The sequence below is a fragment of the Mycteria americana genome, chromosome 5 (genome assembly GCF_035582795.1).
Source record: "Mycteria americana isolate JAX WOST 10 ecotype Jacksonville Zoo and Gardens chromosome 5, USCA_MyAme_1.0, whole genome shotgun sequence".
In the NCBI taxonomy this organism is placed as follows: Eukaryota; Metazoa; Chordata; class Aves; order Ciconiiformes; family Ciconiidae; genus Mycteria; species Mycteria americana.
Window position 1 is genome coordinate 12,491,666 of NC_134369.1, and position 20,127 is coordinate 12,511,792.

A 20,127-nucleotide genomic window follows, 5' to 3' on the forward strand; every position below is an offset into this window, starting at 1 on the left:
GCAATGGGTTCCAGAAGCTAGACCTTGAAAATGTGAATTACACTAATAGGTGTTGGTGGGGGGCATTAGAACAAACTAAACTTTCTTGTGTTAAGTGAAGATTTCCTACCGGTTTAACGTGAAATTGTAATTTAAACATTATAGATTGTATTAATAGCTAAGGACGTTCCAGTATATTAAACTTTATGTATGAATTGTGCAATAAAGTCACTTTGGAATAAATGTCAAAGTTCTTTTAAGCTTAAGGAATCTCTTGGCTTTAATACCACAAAAGTCTGAAAACTGAATTTTGGTCTAAATACAATTGCATTGCACAGGTGGTGTGGTTAAAAGTATGCCATTATGAGTCAGATGTCTCAAGCTTCCAAGTGTGATATTAACAAGGTAGCTTAAATGCAGCTCTGCAAAAAAGACTCACTCTGATTCTTCTATTTTTCTTTTGTCAAAACAAATAAATTGGAACATTCTGCAGTGATGGAAAAAGCTAAACAACTCTACTTCTTAAAAGGACAGTATTGAGGAGCAGGTTTCTTTGGGGAGAGGATTTTTTTTTTTTTTCCCCAGAGAAGTGTGGTTTACTTTTTTTCCAAGTTATTCCATCATGTTTCTGATAGTATTTTAAAGTTTAAGAATGCTAAGGTTTGGAGGATTCTTTCTTCTCAGATTTTTCCCATTTTTTAATAAGAATTGAAGTATATAACTAATGTAACTTTTGAAGCCAAGTGAGAAATGGGCAAGCAGTTCATTAACAGATGAGGAAATTAAAACTGGAGAACTTGCCAGTAGACAGACGCAGTGGGAGGCAGGTGTACTTGAGGAAGTTAGAAATGTTTATGTTTACTAGGTTTCAAGTTTAGACACCATAGTAATGTAATGTGCATGTTTGGTTTTTTAGTGGGAAATGGCATATTTAACTTGTATATCTTTCCTTTAAAGAGACTTCTGTATATAATTATAAAGGTTTTCTAATCTATACTCTTTGCAGTTCTGGAAACACAAGGCAACCAGTGAGATATCTGTGCTATAGGTTTGAACTGAACTGTTAAATTCCACCCCTGTGTGGCAGTATGTGCCAAATGCATTATTTTTTTAGAAGGAACATCTTAGCTGTGGTTCTTTGTGCTTTGTGTCCTGCTGAATCCTGGAACAGTAGCCTCCTCAGGGAGCCTTAAAGATGCTTGATATAAATGGGAGCTGTATGTTAACCTGTCTGGTCTTAATTCTTGACACTGCATATACATAATTCTTTAATTTTGTATCTACTAAATACATGTGCTCTGTAATGGAAGTAATTATAATTATTAAGTAATGGAAGTAATTATTGCGACTAATATTACAGTAATGAATTTTTTTGTTTTTCTGTTGTTAAATGACTCTTGAAGATAACTTACCATAAGGTTTTATCCTCACCTGTTTTAAGTGGGTGAATGGACTTCTGCTTTCTTATAAGTGTGTCTTAAAAATTAGTAATTTCAAAACTGAATTTTTTTAATTGTCATTTCTTCAGATGTTTGGTTCTAAGGCCTAGAATTTATCATACGGCATCATACTCCAAAGACCGAACATTCTTCTCCTGTTGCTATGTGTAGCTGAAATTAACCTGAATGGGACAGTGTTCTTTTCCAGTAACCGCAGCGTACAATCACCAGATAACGTGTTTTGCTGTGAACTAGCCATGTTCCAGTTACTGTTATGGCCGTGAGGGCTCTGACAACACATTCTACTTTTGTATCTGAGCTGTCAAGATGTTAATTAGCATATGATTGCTTACCTCACTAACCTATAGAGGTTAAAATACTAAACACTGGGCATGGGTTTTGTAGGCCTGAAATTAAAAAAAAAATTATCAGTTCTGTGAACTTGGATGGAACTTTGCGCAGTGTGAATCTGGTGGAATGAAGAATGCTGTCCTACAGGTAATTAAATGAGCATTCTTCTTTGGTTCAAAGTGCTATTTAAAACTACAAGGTGTTTTTGTGAATTAAGCTTAAATTAGTCAGAAACCTGCCCTTCTGGAATTTGATTGTACGTGGAACAAGGTAGGGGTTTGATAACAATAGTCTGTGCTTCCATGCTAATGTCGTTCCAACCCACTTTAATAGACCTTCCAAAAACTATTTTCTATGTGAGACGGTACCCATTAGTCATAGTTAATGATTAATGAATGAGTGGTGGTGGTGTCTCACTATTATATATACTATTCTCTGTGCTGCTTAACATTGATATTTAGTGCTTTGAGAGGTGTGGGGGAGAAATACACATTCTTCAGTTACATGAGTCTGTACTCTTGTGCTTCATGAGTGCTGTTTGTGTACAGAAAGAGACACACATTTTAATCTTCATCTAAAAATCTGTATTACATTTCCTACTGAAGAAAGTAATTTGTGTTAAACATTTTCCTCAAAAGTCATCTTGACTGTAGCAGAATGTCTATGTTGATATTAACTATTTATTTCAATTTGTCACTTGGCTTCCCAGTTGTGTTCTTTTTGTCAGATGAAGCTGTTCAGCGTACTGCTTAGTTTAACTGCAAGTGTCAGTTGTTTTGACTCTCAATATCATTCAATATTCAAAAAATTCAATATTCAAAATTCAACAAATTGAGGTGTCAGGACTCTCACTATCAAGGTGAGGCTCCAGGATGAGGAAGAGGTGCTGCATGCCCTACCCCCATGCCCAGTTTGGATGAGCAGGGCACCAAGAGACAGTGGGGACAGCCCTGCAATACAATTTCACTTCAGGACTTAAGGCCAGGTCTTCTGTTGGCACAAATGGTTTTCGTTAGCACTGAATTGCTTTAAGTCAGCTATGGTTTTAGCTCCTTCTAAATACTGCTCATTATCTTCTCTATCTCCACTGGTTTTTGCAGTTTTCATGCTGTGGTAGTCCTTAATTTTGGTTTAGTCGTCTGTACTGCTAACAGTTTAATTGCATAGGTTTTTAGTTCTACTTGAATGCAGAGATTTTGAGCAGCTACAATTTTATTGAGAGGTATACACACACAAAAACCCTAACCATATTCTTTTACAATTTATTTATTAGTGTAATGTTTAATGCTTCCACAAGAGGCAAAAGATAAACATCATTTAACCCAGGCACAGAAAGAAAAGGCAGTTTTTACAGACATCCTTTTTCAGACTTCGATTTTAACTAGGCAAATAGAACAGAAAGGTTTAGCCACAAGAACAATGGTATAAGATAAGGTAGCTCTGGGGTGAGAAAAAAAAATTGTATTATCCAGTGGCAGAGCAAAAGCCTTAAGTAACGTAACAGAATGGAAGAGCAGCACTAGAAATTGTTCCAATAGATATGCTGTAAACATCATCAAATAAACATAATTAACTATTTTAGGTGAGAGTATAAAATGCTCTGAGCAAACATTTAAGGAAGTCTGGAGTAATGCCTGAACCTTAACACAATGAAATGATGAGAAAATAGGATGAACACCCACCCCAATCACCACCTACAATGATGCTCTTCTAGTCCCCTTCTGTTCGAGTAAAACATAAGCTGTGGTGTACCCAAGTTTGATCTCACCACTGTCCAGAGGGGCGGGGAATCAGCAACTGCCCTGTCTTGCATTTGAGTAAATTTGTGTACACCAGTAATTCAGAGGTCAGGAACACTTCAGCACTGGATCTGCCCTTCATTACATACATATCCTACGACTGCAAGGTTATTTGGAACAGCCATACATTAGAACAAAAGTGCAACTTCAAAAAAGAAAAGAAGCTGAAGTTTAAGAACTTTTGCCTAATTAAAAGATGGCCAAAAGAGATGTCATAGTGGAAGCTTGAAAGGACGTCGGTTTGTTTCCCTAAATATAACACTATTAGCTCAATTTATCCTTAAAAGCAGCACACAAGGAAGCACAGAAAGCAGAACTTGTGGTCATGGCCACTTGTGTGGTGTTGTTATTACTGTCAAAATCCCGATTACTATCCATTAACTGAATATTCAAATCAAGTTTTGGTTTTTTCCTTTAATAAGAGCTACAGACATATTAGAACTCGATGTGTTTGAGGTAAGGAAAGCTGAAAAGGTATTAAACATACACAAATTTGGAAAAATATTAAGAAAACTAAATAAGAAATCTAAGTGACAACAAAAGCAGCACTGATAGCAATCTTCAGGTGAAACAACCCAAGTAAAGCAATGTTTATCAGATGAAAACCTGATATTTAAATTCTTCAAACCAAGCATGTTGCTCAGTTAGCCTGGACGCAGATGCTTTTCTCAGGCAAATAATGTTATGTTGATAAAAAATTAGTAGTAAGTTGTACTAATGAAAACAAGACATCTGCATTTTATGCAGCTGAAATGCTTGAACAACTGTTTTCAGACTTCATCCTAAGAAAATTACACTCACCAGTCCTGAGAATGCATTATATGAGCTGCTAAAGTTTCTGACAGTGAGACCAATACACGTTGTTGACTAAGAGCTTTGGACAATTTTATTGTCATACAGTTGAGCAGCGTAGCACAGTTTCACACGATTTTTAGCTGCACAAGGAATACAAAATCTGGCACTAGTTGAACGCTGCAGACATTAGGCTAGGTCACTGAAGAGCTGAAGTCATATCTCCCCCTACCTGTCTGCAACCATATTTTGGATGAAGAACATCTGGATCACTGCAGCTGCCTAGGCATGTCACTGCCTAACTGTGATGGTGACTGGATGGCCAGAACTCTGCTCCTGTGCCTCGGTCTCCCTCAGAGCAGCCTTACTTCCAAGGCTGGTTCCTAAGGGTCTTTTGGGGCTCTTATAGGGCTGCACAGCTATAGGAGGTGATAGGGAATTCCTCCTTCCCTTACTTTGGTGCCATTTCCCTGCAATCACCATTCAGGACAGCAGGTACATTAAAAAAGCATCCTTGTAGGTATTGCTTTGAACTGCCACAGCCTGAAGAGAGAGTGTATGTCTTCAATGCATTATATACATTTATGCCATTAATGAGTTGTTTGGTACTGGTGATGTCACCACTGCTACTTCTGGTTGCATTTACAAGGGAAAGTGAGACCTGATCAGCTCTTGAAAGGAAGGATATAGGTGCCCAAGCCCCAGGAGAAGGGCCTGGCCTAAGAAATACAAGTGGCACAAGATGTCTGATGCAGTAGAATATGCAGGGTTCTAGGTCTAGTGAGGCTTGATTGGCTAGTATTCATTATTTGCTTTTTATGCATTAATTCTGAATTACTGTTCTAAGATGCCTAACCTCCCTATGTATTATATTAGATACCCAGGTCTCTAACCATAAGCTCAAGATCCTATAGCTTAGGGGCTATAGGGCTTCAAATTAAGCAGTGTAATGTTGGACTTACAGGCATCGACATCCTCTGCTGCCCCTACCCTCAAGTCTTTTTTGGTGTGAAACTACATGCAGCTTCTACAATAGATAGATGCTATCATTTTATTACCTTTAATCCTTTCTGAATGAGTAGTACTGTGTCTTAAGAAGGATGATCAAATAGCAAAAAGATTGCAAGTGATAAATATTCCAGTAGCTGTATTTTACTAGCCACTCCATCATAAATAAAAAGTTTAACGTAACATGATTTGAAATGACATGTTTCAAGTGGGCTAGCTTCTATATAAATAGACAGTTTGACTTCTCATTCAGCTCTAATTGACTAAAATACAAACTAACACAAATGTGTAAAAAGATGTCAGAAGTAGGACCAGACCCAGGTCTGGAGTTTCTACCACTGATTCATAAGAACACTTCCTCTGTTCAAGTAAAAAATTTCTCTTTACATGCAACCAAAATTATCTGCATAAATTTCCAAGTAATTTGAACTGGCATATCCACATATTCCCATTACAAAGCAATAAAAAAGTGTTCTCAACTTTCAAGACAAAGTTTTCATGATATAATTAGACTCATTATTACAATGTACAATAGTGATGATTTTGACACCATGTTTTCTACTTACTAGACTAAAAAGCATTAATTTGCTGTTCTTCACAGACATCCTACCTGACAACAGGAAGTAATTAATTAAACAAGACTACCAGATTTTGGTTTTTCTTGTTTTCCAGTATAACTGCTGAAACATTAAGATAAAAACTGTCAGAACACCTTCCAGAATGAAAGGTTAGCCTCAAAATTATGCACCCCATACAAACTGCTAATGAATAAAGGGTTAAACTTACAAGTGCTAAATGCCATGATTGCTACTGAGACTAGCAGGACACAAACAGGTGCATGTATAGTCAGCATCTGCAGAATCCTAAGGTGCATATCACAGATGCGCTATGAATATCTTCTGTTGTTTTCCAGGCTACAACATAGTGCACAGTTAAGACAGTATGAAACAAATACTACATAATTCTGAGTTTGCATTTAATATTTACAGCAATCTTACAAAGCCTAATGTTTGTAGAAACTGAAATTTTTGCAATGAGAATAATGCAGTAAAAGATAACAGCAAAGGCTGTTTACCTTCCACAGATACTCTATTTTTCTCTGTACTGTTCAGTCCTGGTAGCGTCAAAGACAAGATGATTCACTGTTAATTAGCATCTTATCCTGCTTAGGAGTGAAATGTTCTGGTTTCTTTGAGTTTGTAACTACTTCGACAGAGTAGAAATCTCTTCTGTTCTCATAGCATCAGACAGGAAGCTAAGTTCATTGCACAGTGTCTCATACCTGAAGGCCATCCGGATCTGTGCAACATTTGTCTTTCGAATGTCATTTCCCTCAGGCCCTTCTTTACAGTAATTCACCCCTAAGAATTTCTGTTTTTCCTGTGAACAGGATTAAACATAAAAAGGAAGAAGTCAGTTCAACTGCTTTGCTTTATTGTATAACTGAGTATCTGTTAGTTGAATGACTCCGGTGCAAGTGAAAAGAGCAGCTTCAACCAGCTGGCCATTGAACTTTACCTCAGAGTCGTAACCAGTTTTGGAGATTTTAAGGCCAAAGTTTATATATATAATTACTCAGCAGTGCACTCAGTCTGGCTTGCTACAACCCTTTGTGCTGGTGTTCAGTCTTCACTACTACATCTTTCATAGGAGAGGTCAAGAAGAGGTTTGGGTTTCTTTTTGTTAGTTAAATGTTGCACAAGAGGAAAAGTAGTAGTTGTCACTAGAGAATATTGGAAGAAACAACAGAATATACTTGTAAAGCCCCTTCACATACCATCTCCTCGAGAGGAATGTTTGAAAGTGACATAGAAGAGAGGATGCTCTAAAATAAGTCCTAGAGAAAGCCACAAATGTATAGAATTTTAAAGCCAAAAGGGAATTTAATCTAATCTGACTGCCTATCTAAGCCAGAATATTTTCTGTAGTACTCCCTTCTAAGCAAAAACATATCTTGCTTATGACAGGCAGTTTGTTTTTACTCAGTGCAACATGTGATGTATAAAATTACTGCCAAAGGGATATCACCCAAATAATTAAAGGTTTGGGACTAGAGGCAGAACTGAGTATAAACAGGCACCTGGTCTCTCTGCACGTTTTGGGAATTCCAAAACAAAGCTAATGAGGAAAAATGTAACGTTAATACTTTTTTTAATGTAAAACTGCACAGCAGATAGTTTGTGAATATTTCTGGAAAAGAGGATAGGGATGTGCACAAATATATTGCATAAGCACCTACTATTCAATTTTCAGACTACTGACTTCTCAGTTCCTGCTTGCCCTAATATTCACAAAAGAGTTTTTTCAGCCATAATTACCTTATCTGACAATCCACTCTGTAGTACGCTGTTTCTTGCTATTTCACACAAGTCACAGGTACTTAGTTTCCACACCTGTGCTGCAATAGCATATTCTTCCATGAGAGCTTCCTGTATCACCAAAATACGTTTAATATTACATTATATGCAAATAAGATGCAAATGGAGATCTGTACTCATTACTAATTAAGGAATTTATACATGCTCTTTAGATAGCTGTGAAGAATTAGAGGTTTAAGACTTTAACATCACAGTTACTAATGAACAGAATTGTTTATTTCAAATTTCCCAAGGGCGACTGTTAAATAATTAATAGGCACTGAGTATCCAGTTATCTTAGTCTAAGAAATTGCAGCCTGCAGTCCAGATCCTTAGAGGCATTTATTAGGCAATTTCAAATGAGATCCCAGGGTATATAAACACCTTTGAGGATCTAGTTGTAAATCTTTAATGAATAAGTACACAGACAGATAGCAGGGCAATTTCTCACTTCTGACCTTTCTCACAAGGAGGTTGGGTCTGACTCTAGTGGGCTGTCACAGCTGAGGATCTTCCACACTACGTGTAACTCGGCTGGTGCTGTGTTACATCCATGCAGAAAGCACCCACAGAAGCTCTCTGTCTTTTCTAGCAGAGACATGCCATGGGCCAGAAGCAAGCCTGGGTGGAACACACCAGAGCTTGCCTTGTCCTCAAAACACAGACAATTGAGCAACGTACAGGCTACTCTAAGGCACAGCATGACTCACGTCAGTGCCAACCACAAAATTGGGGCATCAAAACCAGTGACCAGGCATTTCTGTCCTGCCAGGCCACTGAAGGGCAAGAATCAGTTTCAGTTCACTGAGCAAACAGCTCATATGTCATTTTCAGAGATTCCATGTGGTGTTTTTGTAATGTACTTCCCCAGATTTATTAATAAGGAAACTGGACTTTCCTGGCACTCTAGAGGATTGTTTATGAAGGCTCAAACCTCCCTGCAGCCTCATCCTTCATGCTATACTTCAACAGCCAACACTGGAGAGGCAAGAGTACAAAAGAAACATAATTAGGAAATCAGACATTTCCCTCTGAAACCTAACAGAGAGTAGTAGACTAAGAATGAGGAAGAATAATGAATGAAGTGACTGAAAGACATGAAACTTCATATCCTAAACAATGATATAAAATAGCTTTCAGGTCATTCCAGACCTATGCGGTACTGTTCCCAAATTCAAAGACAAGTGCTTTTTACAATTCTTACCTTTGTATAATGAAACTGCATAGGATCATCTGTGGAGAGAGAGACATGAAGTCCCTTATGTAGAAATTCCCGCAGTGGATTTTTTGAGTACTCCAGGAACAGGCTGTTGTTACTAAGTGGAGACATAGCAATGGGTATTTGTGCAAGATAATAAAGATACTGGAGGACAGGACTCTGCAAAACAAAACACAATCAGCATTTAATGGTACTATGAAAAAAGAAGGATTTCCCTTGGATAAAGTGGAAACAGCATTACAGAGGGATGACTAAGACCAAAAAAAAATTAGGTTGACACTAAACTCTGACTTCTTTAGAAAATATTTTGAAGTCTATATTTAGAAAAATATATAAAAATAATTTACATTCTTCAACATATATGTCATCTTCTCTTTAAAAATATGGTGACTAATATTACTGTAGATAGTAAGCATCTATGACTACTAAGGACACTGCATTTGATACTAACTGCATACCTTCCCCCAAAACCTGAAAGTCATGGATAACTGCTAAGCAATTTGTTATTTTCAAAACTGCAGTCCAATAGGTAAATTTTAGGAGCAGAAGTTTTAATTTATTAGAAGTCATGTGTTGCTGTTGCACATAATATAAATAATCTGTGGTCACCACATTTTTATTACTATTTTTGGCTTAACCAACCTGTGAACCTAACAAGTGCCTTTATTATTATTATTATTATCTGCTATGCCAGGTTATCGCACCAGGCTAAGCAGGAGAGAGTGAAGAGGAGAATGCTTTGGTCACGTACAGCCTTAGTACTACTCTGGGTGTAATTTTAGGAATTAGTGGTTCTGAGCACAACATCAGATGTTTTCAGGCAAAATTTTTCTTTGTTCTTGGATGTGTTGAAAAATACAGAGAGAATTTTCCAGCATTAACCAGAAAATCCAACTTATAAGAGAACTCTTGCCAAAAAATTACAATAAACTTGGTGCAAGTCTGCCACCCACTGACCAATTATTTTAATTACAAAACGGTGGCCTGGGGATGAGTTGTGTGATGGTTTTTATTAACTGACAGCCAGGAATGATAACCTTTGTCCCGTCATAACAATCAAGTTGTATATAAAATATTGCTGTGTTATACAGCTATGTTAAATTTCTTGATCAAGTGATCCCAGTTACTCTAGATATATATAATCAAAACCTTAACGAACTTCTGAATGAACCTCAAAGTACAGGAATGCCAGTCAGGGAAAATGACCTGTGTCCCTGTACAGAAGAAACTAGCACTTTCCTTAAATTCTTCTGGGACCTAAACCAGGGAGTAGTAACAAGTCTAAGCAGTTTTCTTCCATGTAATTTTAGCTCTGCTTGGAGTAACCAAAAATAGGTGCTGCCAAGTCCTTGACATATCTGAACAGTTGATCTTCCCTATAAAGACATAGCTTTAAAGTATTCACTTAGGAAAAGCTGTATTTTTGTAGCTTAAATAAGAAATAGGAAGTTCAGCTGAGCTTACTTTAGTTCTGATCAAAGCGAAGAGTTACTTGTGCCTTGCTAAGAAAATTAATTTGGGGCTGCCCAGATAAAGTCAGTTTGGTGACTGCTGTTTGAACCAGTGACTGACATCTAAGCAGTCAGCGATTAGTTTAGGTGAGCAACCAAGCAATACCTTCTTCAAGAGCAGTCCATGAGAAATGTTGTCTGCTGTCAGAAAGGCTGATACAAGGTGTGTGATAGACCCAGCTTCTCCACAGTGAGGTCGAAACAGAAAAGTACACATGCCTCTTTCCCTGAGGAGATTAAAAGCAAGTTCCACTAACAGAAAATGCACTGTTCTTCATCTATTTTGTATATAATTATCATTAATATGGGAACTTAAAAAAAAAAAGTTACACATTCTCATACAGTTTGACGTGACATCTAATCAGGCCTACCTGTGGGCTGCTGTCTAAAGGGGCAGGTCCCTCCACCCAAGCCCCTTTTACCACCTGACATATTTGTGTCTTCCTTCTTTCCTTTCCCAGTTACATCTCATTTAGCAATTGCTTAGCTACTGGGTGAACAGTTATTGAACTGACTTCAGTTGAGGGAACTGGCCGATAGAAAGCTAAGTGAACTGATGCAGCCTGTGGCTGCATAATTCCTAGATTCAGAATGATGGAAGAAGTGGAAGCACATTGCCAAGAGTTAGCTAACACTACCTAGTGTGATGATAACCTGCCATGTCACCAGGTTAATTGTAGCATGAAACCACACCCTCAGTAGCATGATGATCTAGGAGTGTTAGTTATTACACTAGACTTCACACTATAATTTCTAGAACTTTTATTTTTTTCATCTATATTAAAAATGATGCTGGGTTTTAGGTTATAAAACCCTATTACTCAGTGCAGACAAATGTCCCATAAGTATTTGGAGATGTTCAAAACAAAGAATTTCAATAAGGACTGCTAGAGTATGAGGCAGTTCTAGGATGGATGTTTAGTAACATTTCTCCTGAAAATGGATGTGAGGATGTAATCCATCCTTGCTGGCTTTGCTAATACTATCAAAAGTATAAAACAATCTCGGAATGGACTGGTGGTGGTGCCTCAAATACTCAGTATGTTTAACAGGATGAACAGTTTTACTGACTCATTGATGAATTGTGTCATTATCTCACCTAGGCATAAGGAATATTTAATGATTATCTAGGGAGATTTTCAAACATTAGTTGAAATGACCTTGAGGTAAAAAAGAAATCATAGAATCATAGAATCATTAAGGTTGGAAAAGACCTCTAGGATCATCTAGTCTAACCATCAACCCAACAGCTCCATGCATACTAAACCATGTCCTAAAATGCCACATCTACACGTTTTTTGAACTCCTCCAGGGATGGTGACTCCACCACCTCTCTGGGCAGCCTGTTCCAATGCTTGACCACCCTTTCAGTAAAGAAATTTTTCCTAATATTCAGTCTAAACCTCCCCTGGCACAACTTGAGGCCATTTCCTCTTGTCCTATCACTTGTTACTTGGGAGAAGAGACTGACACTCACCTCGCTACAACCTCCTTTCAGGCAGTTGTAGAGAGCAATAAGGTCTCCCCTCAGCCTCCTTTTCTCCAGACTAAACAACCCCAGTTCCCTCAGCCGCTCCTCATAAGACTTGTGCTCCAGACCCTTCACCAGCTTCGCTGCCCTTCTCTGGACACGCTCCAGCACCTCAATGCCTCTCTTGTAGTGAGGGGCCCAAAACTGAACACAGTATTTGAGGTGCGGCCTCACCAGTGCCGAGTACAGGGGCACGATCACTTCCCTAGTCCTGCTGGCCACACTATTTTTGATACAAGCCAGGATGCCATTGGCTTTCTTGGCCGCCTGGGCACACTGCTGGCTCATATTCAGCCGGCTGTCAACCAGCACCCCCAGGTCCTTCTCTGCCAGGCAGCTTTCCAGCCACTCTTCCCCAAGCCTGTAGCGTTGCATGGGGTTGCTGTGGCCCAAGTGCAGGACCCAGCACTTAGCCTTGTTGAACCCCATACACTTGACCTCAGCCCATCGATCCAGCCTGTCCAGGTCCCCTCTGTAGAGCCTTCCTACCCTCAAGCAGATCAACACTCCCACACAACTTGGTGTCATCTGCAAACTCACACTCAATCCCCTCGTCCAGATCATTGATAAAGATATTAAACAGAACTGGCCCCAACACAGAGCCCTGGGGAACACCGCTTGTGACTGGCCACCAACTGGATTTAACTCCGTTCACCACAACTCTCTAGGCTCGCCCAGCCAGCCAGTTTTTTACCCAGCAAAGAGTACATTTGCCTAAGCCATGAGCTGCCAGTTTCTCTAGGAGAATGCTGTGGGAGACAGTGTCAAAGGCTTTACTAAAGTCCAGGTAGATAACAGCTACAGCCTTTCCCTCATCCACTAGGTGGGCCACCTGGTCGTAGAAGGAGATCAGGTTGGTCAAGCAGGACCTGCCTTTCATGAACCCATGCTGGCTGGGCCTGACCCCCTGGTTGGCCTGCACATGCCTGCTGAGCGCACTCAAGATGAACCGCTCCATAATTTTCCCTGGTACCGAGGTCAGGCTGACAGGCCTGTAGTTCCCCAGATCCTCCTTCCGGCCCTTCTTGTAGATGGGCATCACATTGGCAAGCCTCCAGTCGTCTGGGACCTCCCCTGTTAACCAGGACTGCTGATAAATGATGGAGAGTGGCTTGGCAAGCTCCTCCGCCAGCTCCCTCAAATGCATAAGTTCTGACAGAATCTCTGTCTTTGGAAAAGAAAAAACCATAGACTACAGAGAACGTAAAAGAAGTCAGGAAAAAGGGATGACTTAGATACCTGCTGTACTCTGTCCTTTCTGTTATAGAATGAAAACTAACAATTAGGCCTATTTGTTGCAGGTACAAGGTTATTTAAGGTGGATGTTCTTATTATGAGTTTTGATTATATAGGGTGGTAGAGAAAGAAATGCTTGAGGTAGCAGTGGGAGAGAAGAAATAACATATTGAATGTTAACTTGGATAAGACCTGTTAAAATGACAAATCTGTGCACCTCCTATAAGAAAAACCCAAAACGTTTTATAAATAATAATGAACCAAATCCTTGCAAGGTAAGTGATGACACCGTAATATCAATGGATAACTGTGCCTCAATGTGAGTCAGTTGTGCAGATCACTCAGTGAGTCAGCCACAAAGTCAGGAACATAACCTCAAGCTGAATTTCTGGCTTTACTAAGCCTGATGCCAAAATCTGCTTTTACAGTCATGATCTCACATTCAGTATCATAACTCCCTCCATTACTTGCCTAGACATCGGTCTCAAAAGTAGTAAGACTGAATGAGTTAACAAGCATGCTAAAGTTAGCTAGCTAGATGTGCAGTTTATAATTATGTCCTCCTTTGTCTATCTTTGATAACAGCAGCAGCCCTTAAACCAATATTTCACAACATAACTTTGTGTCTCTTAAATCACCAGGATATCGCAAGCTACCAAGAGGTACATTATATTTGGAAATCCACTGTGAATCCAAGCAAAGGTCAACAAGTCAATTTTGTAGGGTTTCTTCTTTTGTTTTGTTTGATATATTCAGGTTTAAGGAATTCACAAAACAAAAATACACACAAATGTCAAACCAAGATACTAATCTGATGCCTTTACAATTTCTGAATAGTTCATTTGAATTCATTTTGCAGTTAATGTTTTCAAAGTAACTCATGTACTCCTCTTGGACTCTTTAAAATAATTCAAGATAACCTTTGCTTCAGGTTATCATATATCAAAAGATATATGATCTAGACACTGACTTAGATTGAGACCAAGATTATTGATTTTTCTTTCTGGAAGCTTTGTAAAAGAGAAAAATTACTACTTACCTCCTAAGGTTGTTTAGTAACATGATATTCACATACATATAATACAAATAATAGCTATATGGGGGATTCTTCTCACTGGTCCAGAGGTCAGGGTTAAGGCTCTTGTCAGAGAACATATGGCCACTATGTTTGGATTCATCATCAACACTGTCAAAGCCAGTCACCTGGTGGGAGAAGAGATTCGCAGAAATCAGTGTTGTCAAGAAGCAAACTTCAACGTTTCTTAGCCTTGCTTCAGGACTTGCTTGTACAAAACATCTAGTCCTCTTTCTTAATTTCCCTCCTTATGCTAGCAGTCCTGCTGCTCTGCCCTCCTACCATGCAGGCAGCAGGAATAAAATGTTTTCTCAAAGGAAGTTTCACCCATTTTTTTTTTCTTCTGAGACAAGTAGGAGGCCCATGTGCACAAAAGCCTTCAGACTCCTGTGGGGAGCATAGGCCTGTAAAACTCCCTCAAATCCGGATTATAATCCTTTAAACTCATCTGCTTTGTTATTTGAAAAGCAGCTGAAGGCCAGAAGCTCCCAGGAAACCTCAGAGTTCTGATTTGGGGCATACTCAGAAATGTCTCTTTTAATCAATCACGTCCCAGCAGCTACATCCCCACCTCTCTTCTGAGTCCCATCAGGACCTACACAATGCTTCCTTTCAGTTGCCTCCTTTTTGGAGGCCAGTCCCAGAGGCAAGCTCAAAGATACACATCCTGGATTACTATGTTCCTTCTGCACAAGAGTATGCGAATGTTTTTTTGGTCATTCTTTATAGAGAGGATTACAGAGAGGACAAATAAATAGCTGTTGAGCTGTTTCAGAGGAAATAAATGGCAACTATTTGACAAGAGGACCTTACCCAGGCTTTTATTAAATTCTGTGTCAGGGGTTTAAAACAAAATAAAACAAGTAATCTATGGAAGAGGAAGCTGTTTTAGTGTCTGGAAACAGCTGTGGACAAACAAAATTTATGAGCAGGAGAGGATCCATTTCATGCGAGACAGAAAATCCAAACATACTTACATATTTGAGGAAAAGGTGCAATTCTTTGTGGTCTTTGGGATTGATTGTTGCTTCAAACAAAGGTACAAAGATGTTCTCCAACATCTTCCCAAAACTAGGCAGAATATTTTTTGACCTAAATATGTCACTGAATGGGGAAAAAAAATATACACAGTTGTGACCATTCTTTAATCAGCTTATATTTTTCCTCCACTTTCATATTTTCTGTTATTTGTGTATATTCTACAGCTTCAGTTCTACCAGGATTCAGAAATTCAAAGTTTATGTCAGGGCAGGGATTGTCTCTGTGCTCTGTTTCCTGCACTGCCTGGCACTCTGCTTCATCCAGGCTCTGCTGAAACTCCCGAGTGCTCCAGAAATAGAGACAGTATGCAGGGGTAGACGCTGTCTCAAGAACAGTGACCCTGTCCCTTACAGCAATCCAAGTACTAATAGGGGAGGTAAGGAATTACCTCCCGTGAAAGATTCTGTTTTCCAAAGTTGTAACTACTCCAAATGAAAGCAGAATGTTCTGCTTTAGTGAGCCTCTCAGAAAAGAGGGACAGTACTTCAGTGTGTCATTAAGTGCATGACTTAACGGAAGTGTTGACTCCACTATGTATGTAAGAAATTGCTACGTAAGAAATTAAAGGAGAGAAACTTTCTCCCTAATGAGAAACACATTCTGGGGGATATATGTGACCATGACAGCTCTTTCTCTATTCATATTCCAACTATGCAATTTCAAAACATGAAGCTCAGCTGTTAAGGCTGACAAAATTATAATGGGAGACTGTATTACAATATACAGTATTAGAAACAAAGAACTGTTTAATAAAGTCCCAAAGGATGCTTAAAAACTAAGAAAAAGCTGATAATTGATTTAAGCTTGCAAATCAGCAATCTGGGTTGCATTTCCAAGTTCACTGTCATTTAGTCACTGATCTTGAGGAAGTTTGATGATAACAGTTTTACAGAGCATTTTCTGCGCCTTTATGGAATTCAAGAGTTGATTTATTTTCATTACTAAATTGTATTTTAACTTGCCTTTGAATGCAGCTTAATTTCACCCAGTTGTAATTTTTGGTTTTAGCATCTTCAGACTTACAAATCATTCACAGTAGTTTTGAATAGCTTCATAAAGAGTAGATTCAAACCCCATCTCCTGTCTTCCACCCCCAGACTGTCAGGAAAACTGCAGCAATGGTCAAGAATAAATTTCCCAGGCTGTTGCTTATAAATAGAACTACAGGACAGCTCATAAACCATCTAAAAAATATCAGAAATTAAAACAAATCATTGGTATGATTTCAAACTATTAAAATTACCAGAGCTCCTGATTACTTACTAGATTCTGGGAACCTGAATTATCCAGCGCATATTAGGGGAATAAACTTTATGCTTAATGAACCATTTTGCCAAGTTCAGCCATTCATCTGGAGACCGTCCATAAATGGATAAGCGGGGTTCTGTATACTGGTACTTACTTTCTTCTAGTTCACGGGCTACTTCCTATTAAGTGATAAATATATTTGCTTTAATATGGACACTGAAGATCATTTGCAGCTAGTAGTATATTTATCATTGTATTTTCCTCAGACCAGACATAACTGTATTGTCACCCTTTAAAGATAAAGGGAATCTCTTGTCTGCTAATCCATTATTTTATTTTAGGCATCTATCTCAGATAACATTTGAGTATAACTAACTGTAACACCTAGATTTAAAGGACAATATTCTTGTGCAGTTATTACTAACACCTTTGTAAGACGTATGTTTAATTCTGATTTACCAATTTTAAACTGTAGTAAGTGACTACATAAAATATGCAGACCAATGGAGAATCTGACCCAGAATCCATGGTAGTAAGCAATTTTAAGGCTATTAATTTTAGACAAGCACTTCTATACATCTAAGAAGAGCTGACATCTAGTTCATGAAAACTACTAATTCTTTTGTTGTAAGAAATTAATTTGAAGCCTGTGCATGGGTGTGCAGATACAGGTTTATGCAGAGGCGCTTCCCTAGCTCCTCCTTCCCTAGCAGCTACCACTAGCCAACTACATCCTAACAAAATACTAAGCCAGTGAATTGACCCTTGGCTGCTCTCCATTAGTTTGAAACAGCACACAACTCTGCTTTGAACTCATACACTGATTATGTGTATGATTTTCTAACTCATAAGATTATTTAGAAAGCAGCAGTGGTTGACTTAGCAGAGGTCCTTCTCCGATTAATTGCTAGAGCAAGCCCAATACTTGGAATCACTTAACCATAGTGTTAGCTCTAGATACAATTATGACATCACAAACCTTCATTTCTCTACAGCTGGACAAGCTTGAAACTTATTTACCTTGACCATACGAGCAAAATATTCACCACCAATGTAGTTCTCAGTTTTCAAATACAAGTCCCTCAGCTCACTGGCACCAACTGGATTGTACTTGGAATTGAATTTGTCAAATCGATGAAATGTTTGACGATCCTGGAGGAGAAAAAAAACGCAAATAACCATGATTTTAAGTACACACAATAGTTTATAAATTAAATTGCGTAGCAATAAAAGGCACAGAAAAGAAAAAGCCTATGCTAACTTACTTCAAACATGCAAAGTAATGCATGAGTTCAAATTCTGATTTAATAAGTTATCATGCAAAAACTGTAGAAACCAGAATTTCACACTTAGAAAGCTTAGCTTTTTCTCATTTATTTTGTCATTTTAATAGACTTACTGCATGGACATCTAAAGAGTCTACAGTAAGGTCGTAAGGGTCCATGTGAAGGCTTTCGAAGACTTGCTTTAAAGTCATCTTCTTTCCTTTTTTCTCTGCAACAATCCTGTCGGGCTCTGTTTGATATGTGTGCTTAATAAACCTCAATAAGTGTTTCTGGTTCATGCAAGCAGCAGCATGGATATGAGTATCAACCTGAAATCAAAAGGTTATTCACGCTCATCATCCATATACACAAACTTAAATTAGCGAAGTATTTATGTCAGTGACAACAATGACTACAGCCTTCTAAAATATTCCTTAAATAACAAATGGATTAGTGCCTAAGGAAGTCAAAATGTTTCAGAACCCTGAGATTTTGGTTTTGGAGGAATTATTCAATAAGCAGAACTATAAATAAAATAGCCCTCAATTAATAGTTTCCTATTTAAATAAGAAAATTGTCAACAAGTTAAGATACATTATAAGTGCCAATCACAGAACATGGGTTCAGATGAAATTTCATACTTCCTTAAAGGACACTGATCCTTTAGTATCCTTTTATTTCATCCATGAATTGATGATGTCTTTCTAGTTATAGACACTAGTTGTAACCATCCTCTCTAACTGAAAGGACCTGGAATTCTCAGCCATTTCTAAAAGCACAATTCATTTTTGTACTTCAACCACATGAAACATCTTAGGTCACTAGAACTGCAAAATGTACACGTGAGAGATTTTGTCACTATTTTTTCCAAGTTTATTTATAATACAGCAACTCATAATGGTGACAGATTTTTCAGTTTCTTCAGATCTCTTCACACACTAAGGGAAGAGCAAGCTTCACAGAAGGGCTGAGAGCACTCCTTCAGTTTTTTGGTAAAGTCCCATTTTTAAAAAAAATTACAAGAACTAAATGGTTTCCACAGGTATGCTTTTCTTTTGCTCAGAAGCTTGCACTGCTATTTGAGCAGCCTACATTAGAACACAATCCAAAGAAACTACTGCTGAGATTTGGGGGTTTGTTTGTTGATTTAAGTTTTCCCTTCAGTATGTGTAATTCCTTACGTGCCTCCAGCAGGTATGTAAAGCGAATCCATTGCAGTTCCCTGCAGGCAAGGATTTATTATCTTAACTACATCAATAAAGAATAGAAGAAAACCAGGTATATTCCCCAGCTTCTTCTTGTTTGAAAAAGCAGGTAATACTAATTGCAGTTCCTAAGGACCAAGTACCCAAAAGGCAAGAATGGGCCTTAGCTAGGATAACGGCCTTAAGGAATTTAACAGCACAGCAACAGCCAGTGTGTGGAGCAACAGAGCGGCTGCTGCAGGGTCCATTTGCTTTGAATTTCCTTGAGAAATTCTGATCAAACAAAACAGCTCAATGCATGTCCTAGGCAAAACAATGAAATTACTCTGCCAACAAATTCCTACCAATTTAAAACCAAAACAAAACAAACCACTGTTCTGATTAGATTTCACAGCTGACACATGAGCAGCACAACAGCCCTGGGGACTGCTTGACAGACTCTGAAATTGCCTTTAAGGCCAGACTGCCAAATCCTAGCAGAAGCAGTTTCAGCTCACCCAGACGCCACAGTGCTGCAGCCTGTCTGCTAAGCTTCCCATTTTCCTCCAGCCCAGGCCCTACCTGAACATAAGATGGCCGTGAGCACAGGGACGTGGTCAGAAGTAATCGCCAACTGTCACTATTTCTAACATCTGCCTTGTGCACCAACTGCCTGGTACTGGAGACAAGTCTTACAAGACCAACTGGCAGAATGGTTCTGCAGAAGGAGTAGGAAGCAAGAGAATCAGTTTGTAATACAAGTTTCAGGATTATATATAACAGGGACAGGATGGTTCAGATAATAAGTCTAAAAAGCACCACACAGTACTGTCCTATATATTGGTAGGAGATGGTTTGGAATTATTATAAGTAACACTTTACATGAAGTCTTATGTGAAACTGTAGTGGAAAGGGTTGCTCTAACTCCTCAGGCAGAGTAAGAAAGGAGCTTCAAAGCAGAAATAAAAAAATAATCTTGCTTCTGCACAACACTGGTAATGCAACTGTCAGAATGCACCCAGATTTGCTGTCTACATTTGAAGGTTTAAAAAACCCAAATACTGACAACATTCCCAAGAAATGTCACAAAAG

The 20,127-nt window shown here is 38.6% G+C and overlaps 1 protein-coding gene across 3 annotated transcripts in view; it reads right to left on the reverse strand.

Moving 5' to 3' along the window:
• Positions 1 to 2,860: 2,860 nt before the first annotated feature.
• Positions 2,861 to 20,127, reverse strand: part of AMPD3 (adenosine monophosphate deaminase 3) — a 37,335-nt gene continuing 20,068 nt past the window's right edge. For 2 of the 3 annotated variants that reach the window (XM_075502150.1, XM_075502152.1), the window contains exons 7-15: positions 17,986 to 18,180; positions 17,607 to 17,738; positions 16,602 to 16,765; positions 15,275 to 15,401; positions 14,262 to 14,425; positions 10,562 to 10,682; positions 8,930 to 9,103; positions 7,687 to 7,797; positions 2,861 to 6,748 (exon numbers count right to left, since the gene is read on the reverse strand). In XM_075502150.1, coding sequence (XP_075358265.1) covers positions 6,572 to 6,748; positions 7,687 to 7,797; positions 8,930 to 9,103; positions 10,562 to 10,682; positions 14,262 to 14,425; positions 15,275 to 15,401; positions 16,602 to 16,765; positions 17,607 to 17,738; positions 17,986 to 18,180 — 1,365 coding nt within the window. In that variant the 3' untranslated portion in view covers positions 2,861 to 6,571. Of the gene's footprint in view, positions 6,749 to 7,686; positions 7,798 to 8,619; positions 8,704 to 8,929; positions 9,104 to 10,561; positions 10,683 to 14,261; positions 14,426 to 15,274; positions 15,402 to 16,601; positions 16,766 to 17,606; positions 17,739 to 17,985; positions 18,181 to 20,127 lie in introns of those variants that run through there. The other variant, XM_075502151.1, reaches the window with a different exon arrangement.